General features: G+C 37.6%; 1 protein-coding gene and 1 long non-coding RNA gene across 4 annotated transcripts in view; one reads left to right on the top strand and one right to left on the bottom strand.

The window, feature by feature from the left end:
• On the top strand, positions 1-3019 carry LOC112144681. The gene is made up of 2 exons (XR_002918942.2): positions 1-83; positions 2191-3019. It is a non-coding gene; the product is annotated as an uncharacterized LOC112144681 (long non-coding RNA).
• The window catches only part of pfkfb4b (6-phosphofructo-2-kinase/fructose-2,6-biphosphatase 4b), a 19402-nt gene continuing 4224 nt past the window's right edge, over positions 2608-17785 (bottom strand). Inside the window, exons 1-14 of one of the 3 annotated variants that reach the window (XM_024269348.2) lie at positions 10421-10645; positions 9477-9593; positions 7767-7863; positions 7605-7671; positions 7428-7502; positions 7297-7353; positions 7069-7190; positions 5917-6124; positions 5691-5837; positions 5513-5617; positions 5318-5447; positions 5183-5245; positions 5041-5105; positions 2608-3372 (exon numbers count right to left, since the gene is read on the bottom strand). In XM_024269348.2, the coding sequence (XP_024125116.1) occupies positions 3313-3372; positions 5041-5105; positions 5183-5245; positions 5318-5447; positions 5513-5617; positions 5691-5837; positions 5917-6124; positions 7069-7190; positions 7297-7353; positions 7428-7502; positions 7605-7671; positions 7767-7863; positions 9477-9593; positions 10421-10595 (1488 nt within the window). In that variant the 5' untranslated portion in view covers positions 10596-10645 and the 3' untranslated portion in view covers positions 2608-3312. Of the gene's footprint in view, positions 3373-4736; positions 4932-5040; positions 5106-5182; positions 5246-5317; positions 5448-5512; positions 5618-5690; positions 5838-5916; positions 6125-7068; positions 7191-7296; positions 7354-7427; positions 7503-7604; positions 7672-7766; positions 7864-9476; positions 9594-10420; positions 10648-17785 lie in introns of those variants that run through there. The other 2 variants (XM_036212054.1, XM_036212055.1) reach the window with 2 other exon arrangements.

Here is a 17785-nt window from a genome sequence, read left to right as displayed (position 1 = left end):
AAGAAATTGACAAAGAGATCAGTGAAATGAAGCTGTCTGTCAACGCAAGAGCCCGCATCGTCGCTGAGGAGTTCCTGAAGAACGTGAGTAGAAAGTTCATCACATTGTGGATATGTGAGGGAAAAATCACTTATATGAGGGGAAAATGTTGCTTTTTATCTTAACTTATAACTAGAAAAGTTGCATCACCTGCTTTTGGATGGATGTGGTTAAGATGCTGTTTGCTGACGATACTGAAGAAATTTATTTTAATTGCTGAATAGTGTCATGAATGTCCAAAACGTTTTGATACCAAACTTGCATAATTTTCAGAAAGTGAACAAAGAATTTGAAAAATTTCATAAATATTGCAACTTTGCTGACATATTAGCTAAACTCCAAATTAACCCAAACAACCTCACTAGTTGCCAAATTAACCAAAAAAACTAAATTTTTTCTAAAATATTAGCTTAACTCATAAGTAGTCCAATAAACCTCAGTAGATACCAAATTAGGCGAAAAAGCTAACACGTTGCTAAAATACTAGCTTAACTCAGAATTTGCCCAGAAAGCCTTAGTACGTGTCAAATTATCCAGAAAAGCTAGTAGGTTGCTAAAATACTAGCTTAACTCCATAGAAGCCCAAAAAACTATCAGGTTTCAAATTAGCCAAAGACGTTAGCATGTTGCTAAAATATTAGCTAAGCTCGCAATTAGCCTTAAAAACCTCTGTAGCATTAATGTCCTTAACGTGTTGAACATTTTGATACCAAACTTGCATAATTTGTAGAAAGTGCTCAAATATTTGAAGAATTATGTGAAAAAAATGCAGAATTTGTGTGAAATTTCAAAAACTGTGTAAGTAAAGTAAAAGCATGAATGTCCCGAACATGGCAAATATTTTTAATTGTATAAATTTGAAAAATTTCCCACTCATTTTCAATGGGGCTGAAAAATCGCATAAATTGCGTTAAATCTTAAAAAACGTAAAATGTACGGAGGTACAAGCAGTAATGTCCTTAGAATGCTGAACGTTTAGATACAAGGATTGTAGAAACTGCTGAACGTGTGATCGAGTTTTTACGAATCAAAAAACGAATAGAAGAATAAATAAGGAATAGCTTGGAAAGTTTTGAAGATTCTGAAGCTTTTTTCTGAAAATGGAGACGCAATTTACTTTAACTGATGAAGGGATTTGCAAAATGTAAAACTTGCCAAAAAACTGAAAATTACGTTAAAAAACTAATAAAGAGCGCTGAAGTTGACCTAAATTTCGGAAAATATTGTAGTAAAATTGCTTAAAAATCGCTAATAAATGCCAATTTTGCTGAAATATTTATTGTGTCGCTTAATTGTGAGCTGAACTAAAAATGAGCCCAAAAATTTTAGTAGATGCTTAATTAGCAAAAAAAAGCTAGCTTGTTGCTTAAATTCTAGCTAAATTTCAAAATTGCCTAAAATTCTTTAGTAAACTAAATTAGCCAAAAACATTAGCATGTTGCTCAATTAGAAGCTAAGCTCTAAATTAGCCTAAAAAACCCCAGTAGATAACAAATTAGCCAAAAACTTTGACATGTTGCTAAAATAGCTAAACTCTGAATTAAACCAAAAAACCCAGCAGATGCCAAATTAGCAAAGAAAAGAAAAAAGCTAGCACATTGCTTAAATACGAGCTAAACTCCAAATAGCCTAAACTTTATTTGTGAACTAAATAAGCTAAAAACATTGACTAAACTGTTGTTAAAATATATTAGCTAAACTCTAAATTAGCCTAAAAACCTCAGTAGATAACAAATTAGCCAAAAAAAGCTAGCTTGTTGCTAAAATATTAACTAAACTCCAAATTAGAATAAAAACCTCAGTAGATAACAAATTGGCCAAAAAAGCTAGCTTGTTGCTTAAATACTATCCAAGCTCCAAAATAGCCTAATATTCCATGGTAAACTAAATTAGCCAAAAGCGTTAGCATGTTGCTAAAATATAAATTCCATTTTTTTTAAATTACTATAAAAGATGAAAACATATCCCATGAATATATTTAAAGGTTTGTTGCTAATCTACTTAAAATGTTAACATGTGAAGACTTTCTCATTCGTTTCCTATGAGGAATATTTTGATCAATATTTCAAAAACTATGAAGTTTATGAAAACCAAAAATATGAACAGTAAAGTTCTGAATGAAGAGTTCAAACTGTGTTTCTTTTTTGACAGTTCTGAGAGGAAATGCTGCCCCACATTCCTTTAGAAGTCGGAGGGTTTGAATCCCAAACCGGATCGCTGCCGTGGGATCATCCAGGAGGATCATCGGATGAACAGTAAGACTGTCGGAGGAGAATCCCAAACTCCTGTGAATGTTCTCAGCAAACTTCATTTCGGCCTCCGGCGGCTTTAGAATGAAAATGTTATCAATATTCTGGAGCACAAATATTTAACGTAAACAAAAAAAGAAGAGAATATATGTACATGTATATATTATATGCATATTATTGTCATTTTTGCTGTTTTGTTACCATGAAGCTCAGATCATGAAGGCAATCAGTTCAAGTGTTTGAGTTCGGTTTGTTGTTTGCTGGAATTGAAGATGATGAAATAAAAAGTGACGTTTTTTTAAATCAAGCAAACATCTTCTCTTCAAAAATATTCAACATTTATTTACGTTCACAGCTGAAGACAAACCAGACAGAAATGCTTTTTACATTTAGCATAAACACACAATGGAAGGAGAAGCATTTCACACGTTTGTGTTGTTTTTTGGCAGATAAAAAGTGTTGATCGTCGTACCTGAGATGAACACGAACACAGACTGATCCTAGCTTATTATTAACGTCAGCTAAAGACATGATTTGCTTAATTATCACAGTTTGGATGTATATTTGATTTAAAAAAGACATGATTTTGTTATTTTTCTTGAATTGGATCCACTTTTATTTTATTGCTGGAATGTTGATTGCTTCTACACGGAGCACGCACCATGGAATCACTCCTTGTTTATGTGTTTTCCTTAAATATATATCACCAAACAAACGTTTGGAGAATAAAATGTTTGATTCGTTTTCTGGAGATCATTAAAAAAACACACATCCTTCATAACGAGTGTATGGCTGCACAGACTACGCTAAATATCGAGTAGATTTCAAGTGTTACAGAAGAAAACTCTTCACATTACACCGTCTTTGTACCGTAACAGTTGATCCATACGTTTGAAATACTGGCTTGGGTCGTGAGTCCACGCTAAAGTCTCGGTGGCCACGAATGAGAGTGAAACATCTCGGAACCACGGCGGCTGTGCGGCGGCGCCGCCGGAGGTCTGAGCGGAGTGTTGCCGTTAGAGATCTAGAGGTGAGCCGGGACGGTCTGCAGAGCGTCTTCGGTGCTGCGCTGCGTCGTCACATTCTGGAAAAGTCAGGAAAACAGAAGTAGAGTCATGAATATCTCATCTTGTGCACATTAAAACTCTTGTTTTTACTATGAAACATTAGTGCAGTAGTCTGGAACTTTCTAGAGTTTGAGGCTTCGTTGGGAGAACATTTAGACCACGTGTTACAAGGCCCAGGGGCCGGATCCGGCCCTCCAGGTCATTTTATCGTTATTAATGACCCGATGTTATCTTGCGCTCATTTCTAAGTTGTATAATTTAGACAAAATATATTTTTAAGTAGTAATATTTAAGGTTAAAGTTGATTTATTCTGGAATAATATTCCTGACTTTTTATTATTCAGAATTTTAAATTTTAAATTCCGTTTTAAAAATAGCATTCTGCTAGCTTTTTGGACTATGTTGGCATTTACTGAGATTTTTAGGCTATTTTGGAGTTTAGCTTATATTTCAGCTGCATGTTAGCTGGTTTGGCTCACCTAAGTTTTTTTGTTTGTTTTTCTTTATTTTTTAGGCTAATTCGGTATTTAGCTAATATTTTAATTGGCTATTACCTTTGGCTATCAGCGTTTTTAGCTATCAAATTCAGCTTACAGCATTCACATTAGCATTATCACAGGTGATGCTGTATATCTAGTTCATAATTATGTTAAAAAGTTACGGCTTTAAAGTTTTAAAAATGTAGTTTTAGAGTGTTCAATAAATGTTTATCCTGTTGACCTCAGGTGTGTTTTGGATTTTGGCCCCTTGTGCGATTCAGTTTGAGACTTTATAACATTATTCTGAATAAAAAGTAGGAATATTAATTCAAACACCAAATAACTTTTAATATTTTACTTTCCATAAAAATATATTTTGTCAAAATTATAGAAGTTACAAACAAGATAACATCGGATTATTAATAATTAAATAAAATGATCTGGTGGGCCGGACAGAATTACCCGGAGGGCCGGATCCGGCCCCCGGGCCTTGACTTTGACACATGAGAGCTAGAGGACTTTCTGGTTGAAGTATTATGCTTTTTTTCTGCTCTATTTATTGTTTTTTCAGTCTACATTTGAAGGCACATCTTGTTTTTAAGAGTTAAAATCCAGTTTTCACAACAGTTATCTTTACACTTAAAGAAGTATTCATCCATTCAAAGCACTTTAGAGCACGTTTGTTTTATTAGTCTGACATAATAGACTATAATAATTATACATTAATAGTCAGTTGAACATGGAAATATTCATATGACAAAACATTAAAAACTACTTAATAATTTACATGTTTCTGTTTTCATCTCAAAGATGTTAAACTAGACAAAATGCTGAGAAGTTTTCAGTGTTTAAAAGAACAAAGTATCTGTTTCTTCTTGTTTCTTCAGTGTCCACAAAGTGACAGGTTTTGGTACAAAGCTTTATTTAATCACACACGTACAGCTGAGGGTTGGTCGGTCTTTAAACTGGATTCTCTTCTAACAAAAACTCCAAATGAAGAGTTTTTTTAGTGGAGAACTCTGTATTCACGGAGTGACTTGGACAGTCCTGCATGTGGCTGACAGCCAGGCCGGACGTGATGTGCCTCCCAACAGGGCCTGAAACACAGACTCTTTGTTCTGGAGGAGAACCAGAGGAACGTCTCCCTGATCGTCACAGGTGACGCTGTGGAACAGCTTAAGCATCGCCTGTGTGACACCTGTTTACCTGAGGTCTCTCTCTATGCGTGTTCACCGAGTCCACACCTAAATACATGGACTCCACCTGACAACCTGATGGGACAAGAGATCGGGATGTCAGAAGATGGTTTATACCGACGGAAACATCCAGAAAAAGGGTCCAAACTCACCATAAGCGATGGGGGTCAGCTTCAGTACAGTGTGCAAGGGACACTTGAGATAAGGCAACTCATCTGTGGGGATGGACACGTTTCAGGACGGGTGTCACCTTCATGCTGATCACTGTGAAAAAGGATAATCCTCACCTGCAGTTTTATCCAGGAAGTATGCGAGCAGACAGCGCATGACCGCCTGGTGACAGATGACCAGCACGTTCTCCTGCCGCTCCAGCTCCATGATCACAGGCTCCAGGCGCTGCACCAAGTCCTCATATGACTAGATCCACACAGTCCATTCAGGATTTGAACCAGTCCCAGTACGTTCGTTAGAGTGGAACTCACCTCTCCTTTCGGATACCGGTAGCGGTATTTGTCCTGATCTCTCATTGCAAACTCCTGTGGGTAATGCTCCTGGATCTCCTCGTACATCATTTCTTCACACACTCCCTTTGGAAGGAAAGGAGTTTATAGATGTCAAACATGGATTTTAAACACACACGAAGGTAAAAGGTTGACGTACGGCGTCTATTTCATTCAGAGCTTTCCACTGTTCGTATGGGACTCCAAGGCACTCTGCAGTCTGGATGGTTCTCTTCATCTGGCTGGTCCAAACTTTCAGGTCTTTGATTTTCTGTTCATCGATAAAATTCCTCAAACACTTGGCGAACTGTTGTGGAAACACAAAAGAATGCTTATGTATTTGGAAGCTGCTGTTGGTCTTAGCTTTGTTCTAGTGCTAAACGCACATCTTTTCCTCTGGGAGACAAGCCGGAGTCTCCTCCGATTCGCCCTTTGATGTTGAGGTCACTCTCGCCGTGGCGGCACAGGTAGATCGATCGTGGAGTGATGTGGATGTTCATCAGGTAGTAGACGATTCTGCTTTGAATGTGGTCAGCGACGCGGTTCACCAGGTACTGGCGGCCCACGTCTATGATCTTTATGTAGGAGACATTCCTGAAATAGGATGAGATCAGAGCAGAGGATCAGAACTGATCACAAATCCGTTCATGCTCGGTTCATGTTGACCTCCTTGTGATGGACCACTCCGTACCTGCACCCTGTCAGTTACAATAAAAATGTAAAGTAACAGGGTGAGGATCAAATCTTGGGTTTGCTTGAATTTGCGCTAATAGTCGCGATCGCAACAACGCGAAATCCTAGAGAGAGACCGACTTATGTGAAACTTTAAAATGCAAAAGACCTGCAAGAATTTCCCAGGACTGGGGGGAGCTGAAGAGCACACTCACAGACGCACCCACATTCAAACAGACGTGCCTGCACACACACAAGTGTGCCCGAATACACACAGGTGAGCCTGCACAATCATAGGCGCTTGCACAATCACAGGTGCGCCTGCATACTTGCGGGAGCGCCCGCATACAAACAGGCGCACCCGCATTCAAACAGGCGCGCCTGCACACAAGTGTGCCCGAATACACACAGGTGCGCCTGCACAATCACAGGCCACGGCACACTCACAGGCGCGCCCGTATACTCACAGCTGCGCCTGCATACTTACGGGAACGCCCGCATACTCACAGGTGCGCATCCATACAAACAGGCGCGCCCGCACAATCACAAGCAAGCCCTGGACGCCTGCACACACACATACAGGCGTGCCTGCACACTCTCAGGCACGCCTTCACAATCACAGGCGTGCCCAAATACTCCCAGGATCATGTGCACACTCTCAGGCATGTGTGCGCAATCACTGTGAGCCTACATGAAGAAATGTCATCAGCTCTGCATTTCTAAATGTAAGCACAGGCCAGGACAACACAATTCTTTTTTCTTTTTTGCATCGATGAACTTGTTAAGTTTGAATCGTTTTTCACAGATTCCTGAAGAATGGATACATCCTTAGAACAGTTGGATCTCAACGCCTTTCAGGTTCTCACCTGTCCAGATCCTCGTCCAGAGGCTGGTATGAGGACTCGTAGCACTTTATCCTCTTCATGAAGTCCTCAAGAGCCTCTTCAGGATTGCAGTTTTTGTAGTCTGGGTTTCCCAACTTGACTTGCTTTAATGAAACCAAGACGTCAGCAAAACACTGACAAGCTTCTATGTAAAGTCCAACTCAAAATAAAACACTATTTAAAGATAAGTTAAATATAAATGACACTTACCACGATATTTTCTGCAATGACCTCTGGATCTTCACACACAGACTCCACAAAAAACACCTAAATGAAGAAGAAAATGTGGTAAACAAACTTGAAGGTCATCAAATGTCACAAAGTTCAAGACTTTGTCATACTTTGAACCCATTCTGCTCAGCAAAGTTGATAATGGTGTTTCTTCTTTCTCTGGTTGTGTTTGTTGCATCAAATACCTTAAAGCAGCAAAAAAATAAAAAGATTTGGAATCTCTGCACATTTTTGCTTCATAATTCATGACCACGACCTGCAGACGTTAGAACTGATAAAGGACTGACCGCAACGTGCCCTCCTTCCACGCTGAGGTACTGGCAGACGTCGTTCAGAGCTGACGTCGCACAATGACTGCGAGGGAGCAGAAGGTAAACGTGTTTGAACTTCAAAACCACAGAAGAAGTTAAAAAAACAAAACATTTCAGTTACTGCTCATTGGAACTCACCGTCTAATTTTTAAGCCTTCTTCATTATCTGGACGGAAAAACTCAAAGGATTTGTAGATCTTCAAACACTCCCTCCGATAGTCTCCCACATTAAACTCTGTTAACAGAGAGACGTCACATTTCAACCAAACCCGATTTGAAACGGATACTGAGATTAGGATCAACCGATATGGTTTTTCTAGAGGCCGATACGATACAAGTCTGGGGAGCTGATGGCCGATATTTAGTCTGATAATCATTTGCTGTTAAAATGAACAAATTGGCATCAAATTTTACAATAATACAACCTACGAGTCTTTGACTTTAACTGTTAATGTAAAAAAACATAAATGAGCAAAGAAATAACCTCTGCAATGTGCTATTTTACAGCATTTGAGAAGCCTGTAGTTGATATTATTATTTTAAATCAAACCAATCACAACAAATTCTGCGTTTAATAGATATTTTGTTTTTTCCAATTCCACTACATCAGATTTAAATATGAAATGAATGAGAAAGTCTTCAAATTTCAAACCTTTAAATATATTCATGGGCTGTTTTCATCTTTTAGAGTAATTTAAAAATAAATTGAAGTTTAGCTAATATTTTGGCACCATGCTAACGTTTTTGGCTAATTTGTTATCTATTTGGGTTTCTTAGGCTAATTTAGAGTTTAGCTAATATTTTAGCAACATGCTAACGTTTTAGCTCATTTGGGTTTTTTTAGGCTAATTTAGGTTGTGTTCAAATTCCCCCTCCTAATCCCTAACTACAAAAAATACCTATATACTGCAAAACTATAAAGTGCCCTAAATTTTCATGGCAATTCAGACACGGTGATCACTACTTTTCTTTCGTTCTTCTAAGCACCAGATATGTTGACACAGATTTCACGAAGTCAAACTCAAATCAATACGAACATTTCACAATCTTTATTTTTGACTCCACTGTGTTCTGATGGTGAAAACGTGGATGGTTTATTCAAAAATTACATTTAAACAAGTTTTTTTGTTCAAAATTGTTCGACCGCAATGCATTGTGGTCTATATTTGCTAATCTACTGAGCATTGATCCACACTAGTTTTTTGCAAAGACTTCTGGGAGATTTCGAGTGCACTGGAATTTGGAATTAGTAGATTTGGACAGAACTAGGAAATGCCAAACACAGTGGAGTTTAGCTAACATTTAAGCAACAAGCTAGCTTTTTGGCTAACTTTTGGAATCTGCAAAGGTTTTGGGCTAATTTGGAGTGTAGCTCATATTTAAGTATCACTAAATGTTTTTGCTAAATTTCATGTATTAGGGATTTTTAAGCAATTTTACTACATCTTTCATAGTTCTTTCGTGAAATGTCCTGTCTTTTAGCAAATTTAACAAATAGTTTTTGCATTTTCAGCAAATCCCTTCATCAATTAAAGTAAATTGAGTCACCATTTTCAGCAAAAAGCTTCAGCATCTTCAGACACTACTTTCAGCAAAAACATTTACACCAGCATTATCGCAGGTAATGCAACTGTTGTAGTTTATTTATTGATGTCCAATTGCCTCACCACAGAACAGAGTTCAGTTTTAATCCCGTCGCATTAAACAAAAGGCAGATACTGATATGTGTTGAAATACCCAATATTGGCGCCGATATTGATATTGGTATCGGCAGCAATATCAATATCGGTATCAATAACGATATTAATATTGATATTGGTTGACCCCTAACTGGGATGTGAGCCGTACCTTTGGTCGGAACTCCGATCCAGTTCAAGTAACGAGTTAGCTTCTTAGAAATGTAAGTCTTCCCTCGGGCCGGAAGTCCCACGGTGACGATCAGGGTCGGACAGTTTGTCATACACACTGGAAGAGAGAGACAGACGGACATTTGCATGAATAACCGTCTGATGAAAACACATTTCAATTAAAAGTAATGAAGCTGGCATGTTGGCAGGTCTGAAAGGGCGCCCGTCATGACCCCGGAGTTGCATAATGTTCTGAAAGGATGCAGTAATTACAGAACCTGAATGGAAAAAGAACGGAGAACGTGTTCATGGGAGGAGAGGAAGATCCAATTCTCTGAAACCACTAACCAGAAGCACGAGCCTGGTCATTAGGAACAGCACGATCGGATATCTAACACCTCCAAGTTTATTTTAAAGAGAAAAGTTGTTCACTTTTTGACATATTTTCCTCAAAATCCTAATAATATTGATGCATTCAAGCTGAAGGCAGACATCCTTGAACTGCTCTCTGTTTTTAAGTGCCATGTAAATCAGTAAATCTGCATGATTAGGGAAACTTTGAGGAGATTTGTGTCTGAGGAATCAGTCCCTGCAGGAGCACATTAGCAGGACAAAGGCTGCAGACTCTCAGGAATAACTTTACAAAAGAGGGGAGCGTCCCGACCTGTCCCTGAGGGGTCCCGGAGGTGTGAAAACCCGCGGTGTCTGCAGATTATCCACAAACCGACCACAACAAGCGATCAGCACCGGGGCTGCTCCGTCCGTCTCCATGCATTACCGTAAACAATGACCGGGAGAATGATGCAATACTTCCAGGCTGCAGCGGCAGCCCGGAGCGGACCGTTTCCCCCAGACACACCGGGGATGGCTTCACAGGCCACGGCGATGCCCGCGTCTGCCCTCCATCTCCATCCTTCTGGCGCATTTCTGTCGCGCCCGTCTTACCCCGTCTGTGCGCTATGTGGCCGTTCTTGTGGGGCATCCAGATCTTCTGCAGCGGGTTCTGGGTGAGCTCCCGCGGGCCGGGACCCTCGAACAAAAACTCCTCGTTGTCCAGCATCCCGGCGGCGGGGTCGTTGGCGTTCCCCTCCCGGTAGCACTCTGACACGGTGGGCTTCATCCCGCTCGTCTGATGTGAGGGGCTGAGGGGGGCGGATGTCTTATATCAGCTGAGAAACAGCAGATCTCCTTACCGTAAGAACCGGAGAAGGCGCGCAACGAGAAGGCGGGAAAGAACACGACAACACGACAAGCACGTACGAGCACGAAAACCCAAAATACCGTTTAAATCAATCGATTGAGCTAACATTAGCTTAGAAATAAATAATAATAAAAAAAACTTTAATTAGCCAGATAAGCATTTATTTGTCTTTTAATTTAGTAATGCTTTTATTTTGAAATAAGCACGTTGCGTCATTTTATTTCTTAATTATTACATTTTTTATACATTATTTTATTCTAAAAAAAGTTTAAAATAAGCAACATTCTTGTTTTTTTAGTCTGATCGAACTCCTTTACATTTAACAGTGTTATTTTATTTTATTTGATCAAAAACCTTCAGAACACATTTTACTGTGATTTCTTTTGTCTTTTTTCCTTTATTTATCTTTTAAAAATATTGGTAAACATATATTTTTATGTAAACTCAATGTGTTGGACATTAAAACTGTTTTTTAAATAAATTTTATTTTAATTCACTTAAAAAAAAATCAAAATAGCCTTTACACTGTACACATTTTACAGTGTTTTTGTTCTTTCTTGTCTTTTTAAAATATCTTCAAACACATTTTTTTTGCTCAATATTTTGGACATTAAAACTGCTTTTTTGAATAAACTTTATTTTAAATGTCAGTTTCAGTACAAAAAATGTGCAAAATAGCCTTTAATATATATTGTACACATTTTATTTTATCATTATTATTTGTATTACCATCCAAAACATTCAGAACACATTTAATATTGATTTATGTATTTATTTACTGGTCCTTTAAAAAAAATGCAAACATATATTTTTATTTAAACTCAATGTTTTGGACATTAAAACTTTTTGTAAGAATAAAATGTATTTTAAACGTCACTTTAAGTACAAAAAAATGTGCAAAATAGTCAATAATACACATTGTACACATTTTACGGTGATTAGAAGCAGATCCTTGAGAAAAACAGCGTCACATGCACTACGCATGGGCAGCGAATGCAGCAGGGAAACGCACCAATAGGAGCAGAGAGCTCCAGACCAGCAGCCAATCAGAGCAGCGGAAGGGGGGATGGCAGCCATGCCGCCTGTGAAAAGCTCCATCTGCACAAGTGCGTGAAAACCCCAAAGTCTCGACTTTTGCTCGACCCTGTCACGGCCCCTGAAGGGTTAAACCCACGCGCGGACTGGGAGGATGTTTTTCTGGAGCTTTCGGCTCCCTCAGAACATTCTGTTCTTTGGCGCGTAAACGTGTTTGGCAGCACATTTTCCCGGGAAAACAGACGTAAAATAATGTACATGTACCTGAGCTGAAATAAACAACAAATATATCAATTGAAATGGGACTCTTGACACTATTTTGCCAGAATCAAAACTTTAAAAATATATTTAAACCAATAAAATAGCAGTAAATAAATCAACACAACCCATTAATATGACAGAGAACTCCAACAATGATGGAACAATAAGAAAATAAAGTATTATTACAGGGAAAAAACATCCTGCTCTTCCTTATGCTCCACATGAAGCACCAGATGGCGCCATGCACACGTTGAAAAGTTACCAGATTTCCTCAAAGGATCAACTCCAGAACCAGAACCAGAAACTGGCTCATGAAGAGACTGAGGTCAGACCTCCACAGCAGCCAGCTGACCTGCTCATCACAGGTCAGACATGTTCTAATCATGTTTTTTTCTTTTGTTTTCAGTGAAATTGTGTCCATCACATGATCAGGATATGCTTTAAGAACTGTTAACATAAGATCACAATTTTAAGCTAAGTTTGAATGTTTCAAATGTTTTAATTTGGTAAATCTTTACTCTACGGTTAGACCCTTTTCACAGTGACGTCACACAGCGTGATATGTAACTTATGGTCAATGGATTCAGACCGGGAAAACAAAGAACCGAACGCTGTTCAACGCTGTTTTGGGGAAATAATAAAAGGTAATTGTAACGGGAAATTGTACAGTATTTATTTTATACATTTCCTACGTACCTGTTTTGGTCATGTCGTTATTTAGATCGAATAATCAAACACTGGATTTTATCAAACATTTTTTGTACTACTTTTAGCTAAATATTTTAGCTTTTTTTTAATTTTACCTTTATTTTCCCGCAGATCAGACACAGTTATATGAGAAAAAACATAGAGGAAGACAGCCTCGCTGAAGGAAAATTCTTAAATGTCCTTTTTACAAGTTTTCACATATCAGCAAATGTATTTGATTGAATCTTTGTTCTCTGTAAAATGTTTGAACTTTGCGATGAAGATTTTTACCATTTACATCAAAGTAGAGGCTAACAACCGGACGCTAGCTTCAGCTAAGGTGTGAAGGATAAATAAAGCAAAATAAAATGACGCAACCATCATAAAACTGGCATTTTATAAATATAATATAAGTCCACTGTGTGTACAATCTTATTATTTGTGTGTGAAACAGCAGAGAGTCTGTCGCTGCGTATTAGCCAGAGCGGCTTCTGCTACACGAGAACAAAGTCTCAAATATTTCATATATTGTTTAAACTCTCGGTTTTGTCTGTAAACAGCAGCTTTATTGGGTTTTGAAGTCGAAGGCTCTGATTCGGTTTCCTCACTGACTCTTTTTAAAAAACTTTCCAAATACATTTTATTGTTTGGTTTTTGTTAGCTTTGGGCTACTGTCTTAGCAACCCAGGTATCCATGCAGCCGCTTTAAGTCACACAACAAAGACTGATGTTGCAGTTTTTCAAAATAAAACTTCCTTGAGGATCAGAAAATAAACTAAACTGAAATAATCTACGTTGGCACATTTATTTCTTTTTTTTCTGTCTGCGGTCCGGAACCAAGTGACCCATGGACCGGTACCGGCCCTCAGCCCGGGGTTTGGGGACCACTGGTCTAAACTACGTCAGGATTCTGTGATAGCAACAGTAAAACTGTGATATTGTTTTTATCGTAGAACAGAAATAATCTCAAGTCCAGACCGATTCTCTGGTGAAAGTGAGTATTCTGTCGTCAATAAAGGTTTTATAGTACATTAGAATACTTCAAAACTTTCAGTATGCTCCATGACATAGAACTATAAAGTAAATGTTTTATAGTACATTTTAGTATTTCAAAACTTTCAATATGGACCAAGACAGAGCACTATATAGTACATGTTTTATTGTACATTATAATACTTCAAATTACTTAGTACTATAAAGTACATGTTTGAAAGTACATTTTAGTATTTCTAAACTTTCAATATGGACCAGGACTGAGTACTATGTAGTACATGTTTCATAGTACATTATAATACTTTAAAAAAATCAATATGGACCAGGACTGAGTACTATATAGTGCATGTTTTATAGTACATTACTGGTATAATCCTTCAAAACTTTCAGCATGGACCAGGTGTGAGTACTATATAGTACATGTTTTGTAGGTTTTATAAAACATTATAATACTTCAAAACTGCAGGGTTTTACAGCTCTGTATCCGTTCGCCGGTACGGTGTTCTGCGTTGATCCGCATTTCTTCACGGTGGCGTCCTTTACAAGTTTACATTTAAACTTTACATTTAAGTGTAAGTAATGGCTTTTTGTTTTAGCATTTTTAAAGTTTTTAAAGTTATAAAATTGATGTTGTGTATTTTCCAGCACTCCAGCTATGCGTTAACATAACTGACCGGCAACTATTGATGACATCATCAAGTGGTAGAATCGTCTGAATTTGAAGACATTATCTTCCCGTAGTTCTCCGTTTGGAGGGCAAAATGTCGGGGTGGGGGAAGAATTCGGATTAGCCCCAAGTCTCCATGTCTGCCAACAAACATTAGATGTTTGAATACATTTCTATTTATGTCACTTAAAAAACCTGGATGATACAGTTTCTGCTGATCTTTAACCCAGAGATTCACTTATCAGTCATTCAACCTCATCAAGTGTTATGTTGAGTTAATCAACGTTATTACTGGTCAGAAAACTGAAGAGGAAAATAGTAACCCAGCAAGAAAAATCAGTTTCTGAAGACTGCTCATGATTAGTTTTTGTCTTCTTGAATCAATAAACTTTAACCTGCAGGTTAACATGAGTCAATGCAAACCCAACCCGGACTGATAATCCTTTACAAAATTACATTTTTTTCCCCTTTTTTATTTATTTTTGTCTGTTTTTTGTGTCGATTTTTTTCTGTATTTAAATAAAAATTGTGCAACAAAGTGTGAAATGTGTCAATTTAAACAAGAACGAACGAGAATAACAGAAGCTGTAAAAACCTCTTTAAAATCAGAAGTTCTGGAGTCATTTTTAATACTTTTGGTATCAGCTCACATGAAAATAAATTAAACTACTGAGTAAAAAGAGTTAGTTATCTACAGTGTTGGGCATCTCACTTCAAAAAAGTAATTAGTTATAGTTACTAGTTACGTCTCCCAAAAAGTAATTGAGTTAGTAACTCAATTACTGCATCTTCAAAGTAATTAGTTACTTGGAAAAGTAACTCGTTTTAAATTACTCTTTAAATATGGTAATATTTTGTATTTTTTCCTGCGTTACAAATAAAAAAAATAATTTACATTCAATAATAGATGATAACCGACAATAGTATACTGGTATAGTTTTCCAATGGAGTCATATTGTCTAAGTTTAGGATACACATGAGAGAGGGTTTAGGGAAAGAATTTTCAATATTTATTTGTCAGAATTATCACACAAAACACTGCAACAAGTGGTATATAAAAAATGTAACTTCACACAAAAAAGGTAAACGTTTCAACTATTAACATACTTCAAGTATCTTACCTACAACTATAATTAAACAAAATGGCTTAAAAAACTGAAAGTGCAAAACAATAATAAATTAATAAACTACAATTATTAACCCATATTTCTGCTAAGAGGAGCAGCTCTCTGCATCTCTTTTTTCTCTCCCAAAATCCCGCAGCCCCGCCCACTCGCTCCGGAGTCTGCTCACTGCGTTGATCTGTGCGCGCTCGTGTCTGTCTGTGTTGTGTGTTTTATAAATATTACCCCGTTTCTGCTAAGATGAGCTACTCTCTGCCTCTCTGTTGTCGTTTTATTAACTCCCGAAACTCCTCACTCCGCACCGGAGTCTATCCACGTTGATCTGCGTGTGTACGTGTCTGTGAAAAAAGAAAAAAAAGTGTGCGTGCCTGTCTGTTTTGTGTGTCTCTGTGCTCGCGCGCGCACGTTTGTGTTGTGATTGTATGTTTATATCCGTGTCTACCGCCTGTTTAGACACAAAAGCATGATCACATTTGTCAATCGTGGCATTTTATTGTGAAAAACTGGTTATATTTTGAAAAGAAACCGGATTTTCTCATGTATCTTGATGCAACTTGGGGCGCGCAACACAAGCAACTTTCGGGTGCGAAGCGCCCAGCTCCAGCAAGATCATCAAACTTTGAAGTAACGCGCCGCGATTTACACGAAGTAACTATAACGGCGTTACAGCGAGGATGAAAGTAATTAGTTAGATTACTAAATTACTTGATTTATAGCGCCGTTAGTAACGCCGTTATACTTAAACGGTGTTAGTCCCAACACTGGTTATCTATTCAAAAGCCCTTGCAAGTCCTTGCATGAATACAGACTGTGTGGAGTAACATCTAAACACTAGTGAAACACTGTTCAGTTCTGGCTCCGGGACTCCCTGACATGCAGCTTGACCGGGAAATCAAACTCCTGGCAGGAAGATAAGAACTCAGTTTTTTAGAAACCAAAACTAAATTTCACAAACTTAAACGTAAACGAAAGAATATATATATATATATATATATATATATTCCTGGAAATCAAAATGAAATGTTAAAAAAATGTAAACAAAATGAGAGACCGAAAACGGTTGGTATTATGGGACATCTCTGATTAGATGATGACATCTCTTCAGCTTTTCAACAGGAAGTTGTTTGGAATGTCTATAAGCTCAGACAGAAGATATTTCATTAACCTTCTGGCCACGCCCACTGCAAAAGTGTAGTTATTGATCAATCAACTCTTTACCACAGTTCAGATAAAACCTCCTTCAGCTTTCTCTCTTCTTCACAACTCAAATGTCCTCATCCAATCAGTGATGTCCGTTATATACCTTTACTATTTTCTTATTTTGTTTCATTTTTTTACATTTTGTTTGATATCTCAAAATTACTTTTGTTTTCTGACGTTTTCTTTTTTTGCATGTTTCTTTTTTTTGGATTTATGTTTTGGTTTCTTGAAATTTGTTTTGATTTGTAAAGACTAATGCTTTTTTAATTGTCTTTATGATCTTTATTGTTCCACTCCAATTATCTTTTGATCTATTTTCAAAGCCCGTGTCGTCTTCTAAGACATAGTATCTGCAGAGCGGCAGGAGGTCAAATTTGCCTCTGGGTTGTGGGCAGGACCCCATCTTGATATCCCAGCATTCTCTTTGTTTACACTCTCCGCTAGCTTACAGCTCCTCAAAACAACAAGCTAACATTAGCGTAGCAAAAAAAAAACAGCGAGCAACATTGGAGCTATCCAGCCGTACAGTTACCAGCTCAGACAACAAAGACGTTCATGGATCTGTTTAGCTTTAAGTGGAAGCATCAGAATGCAGCGGAGCAGGGAGATTGTGTCTTGTCCCTTTCAGTTGCTGCGTCACAACTAGGAGGTTTTTCAAACTGCAATTTTAATCTGTTCATCACAATTTGAACTAGAAAAGTTGCATTACCTGCGATAATGCTTGTGTTAATGCTTTTTGCTGAATGTCATCGCTTAAAATGCTAAATAAATTTACTGTAATTGCTAAAGGGGTTTGCAGAAAATGCTTAAGCTATTTGCATAATGTCTACGTTGCTAAAAGACTTAAAGCTACATAAATTGCAGAAAGAATTTTAAGAATTTCTTGAAAAATCGAAAAAATTGCAAATAATTTTATAATGCATAAAAAGTTTGAACTCAGAATTAGCCCAAAACCTCAGTAGATGCCAAATTATCCATAAATGCTAACATGTTTCTAAAATACTAGCTTAATCCAGAATTTTCCCAAAAAACTTCAGTAGATGCCAAATTAGCTAAAATAAACATATGGCTAAAATATTAGCTCGACTTCAAATTAGCTGAAAACCCCCCAGAAAGGTGCCATATTTGCCAAAAAAGCTAGT

This window comes from Oryzias melastigma, linkage group LG5, assembly GCF_002922805.2.
Source record: "Oryzias melastigma strain HK-1 linkage group LG5, ASM292280v2, whole genome shotgun sequence".
Taxonomy (NCBI): Eukaryota; Metazoa; Chordata; class Actinopteri; order Beloniformes; family Adrianichthyidae; genus Oryzias; species Oryzias melastigma.
Note: the sequence above shows the minus strand (reverse complement) of the source record. Positions and strands in the feature narration are given on the sequence as shown.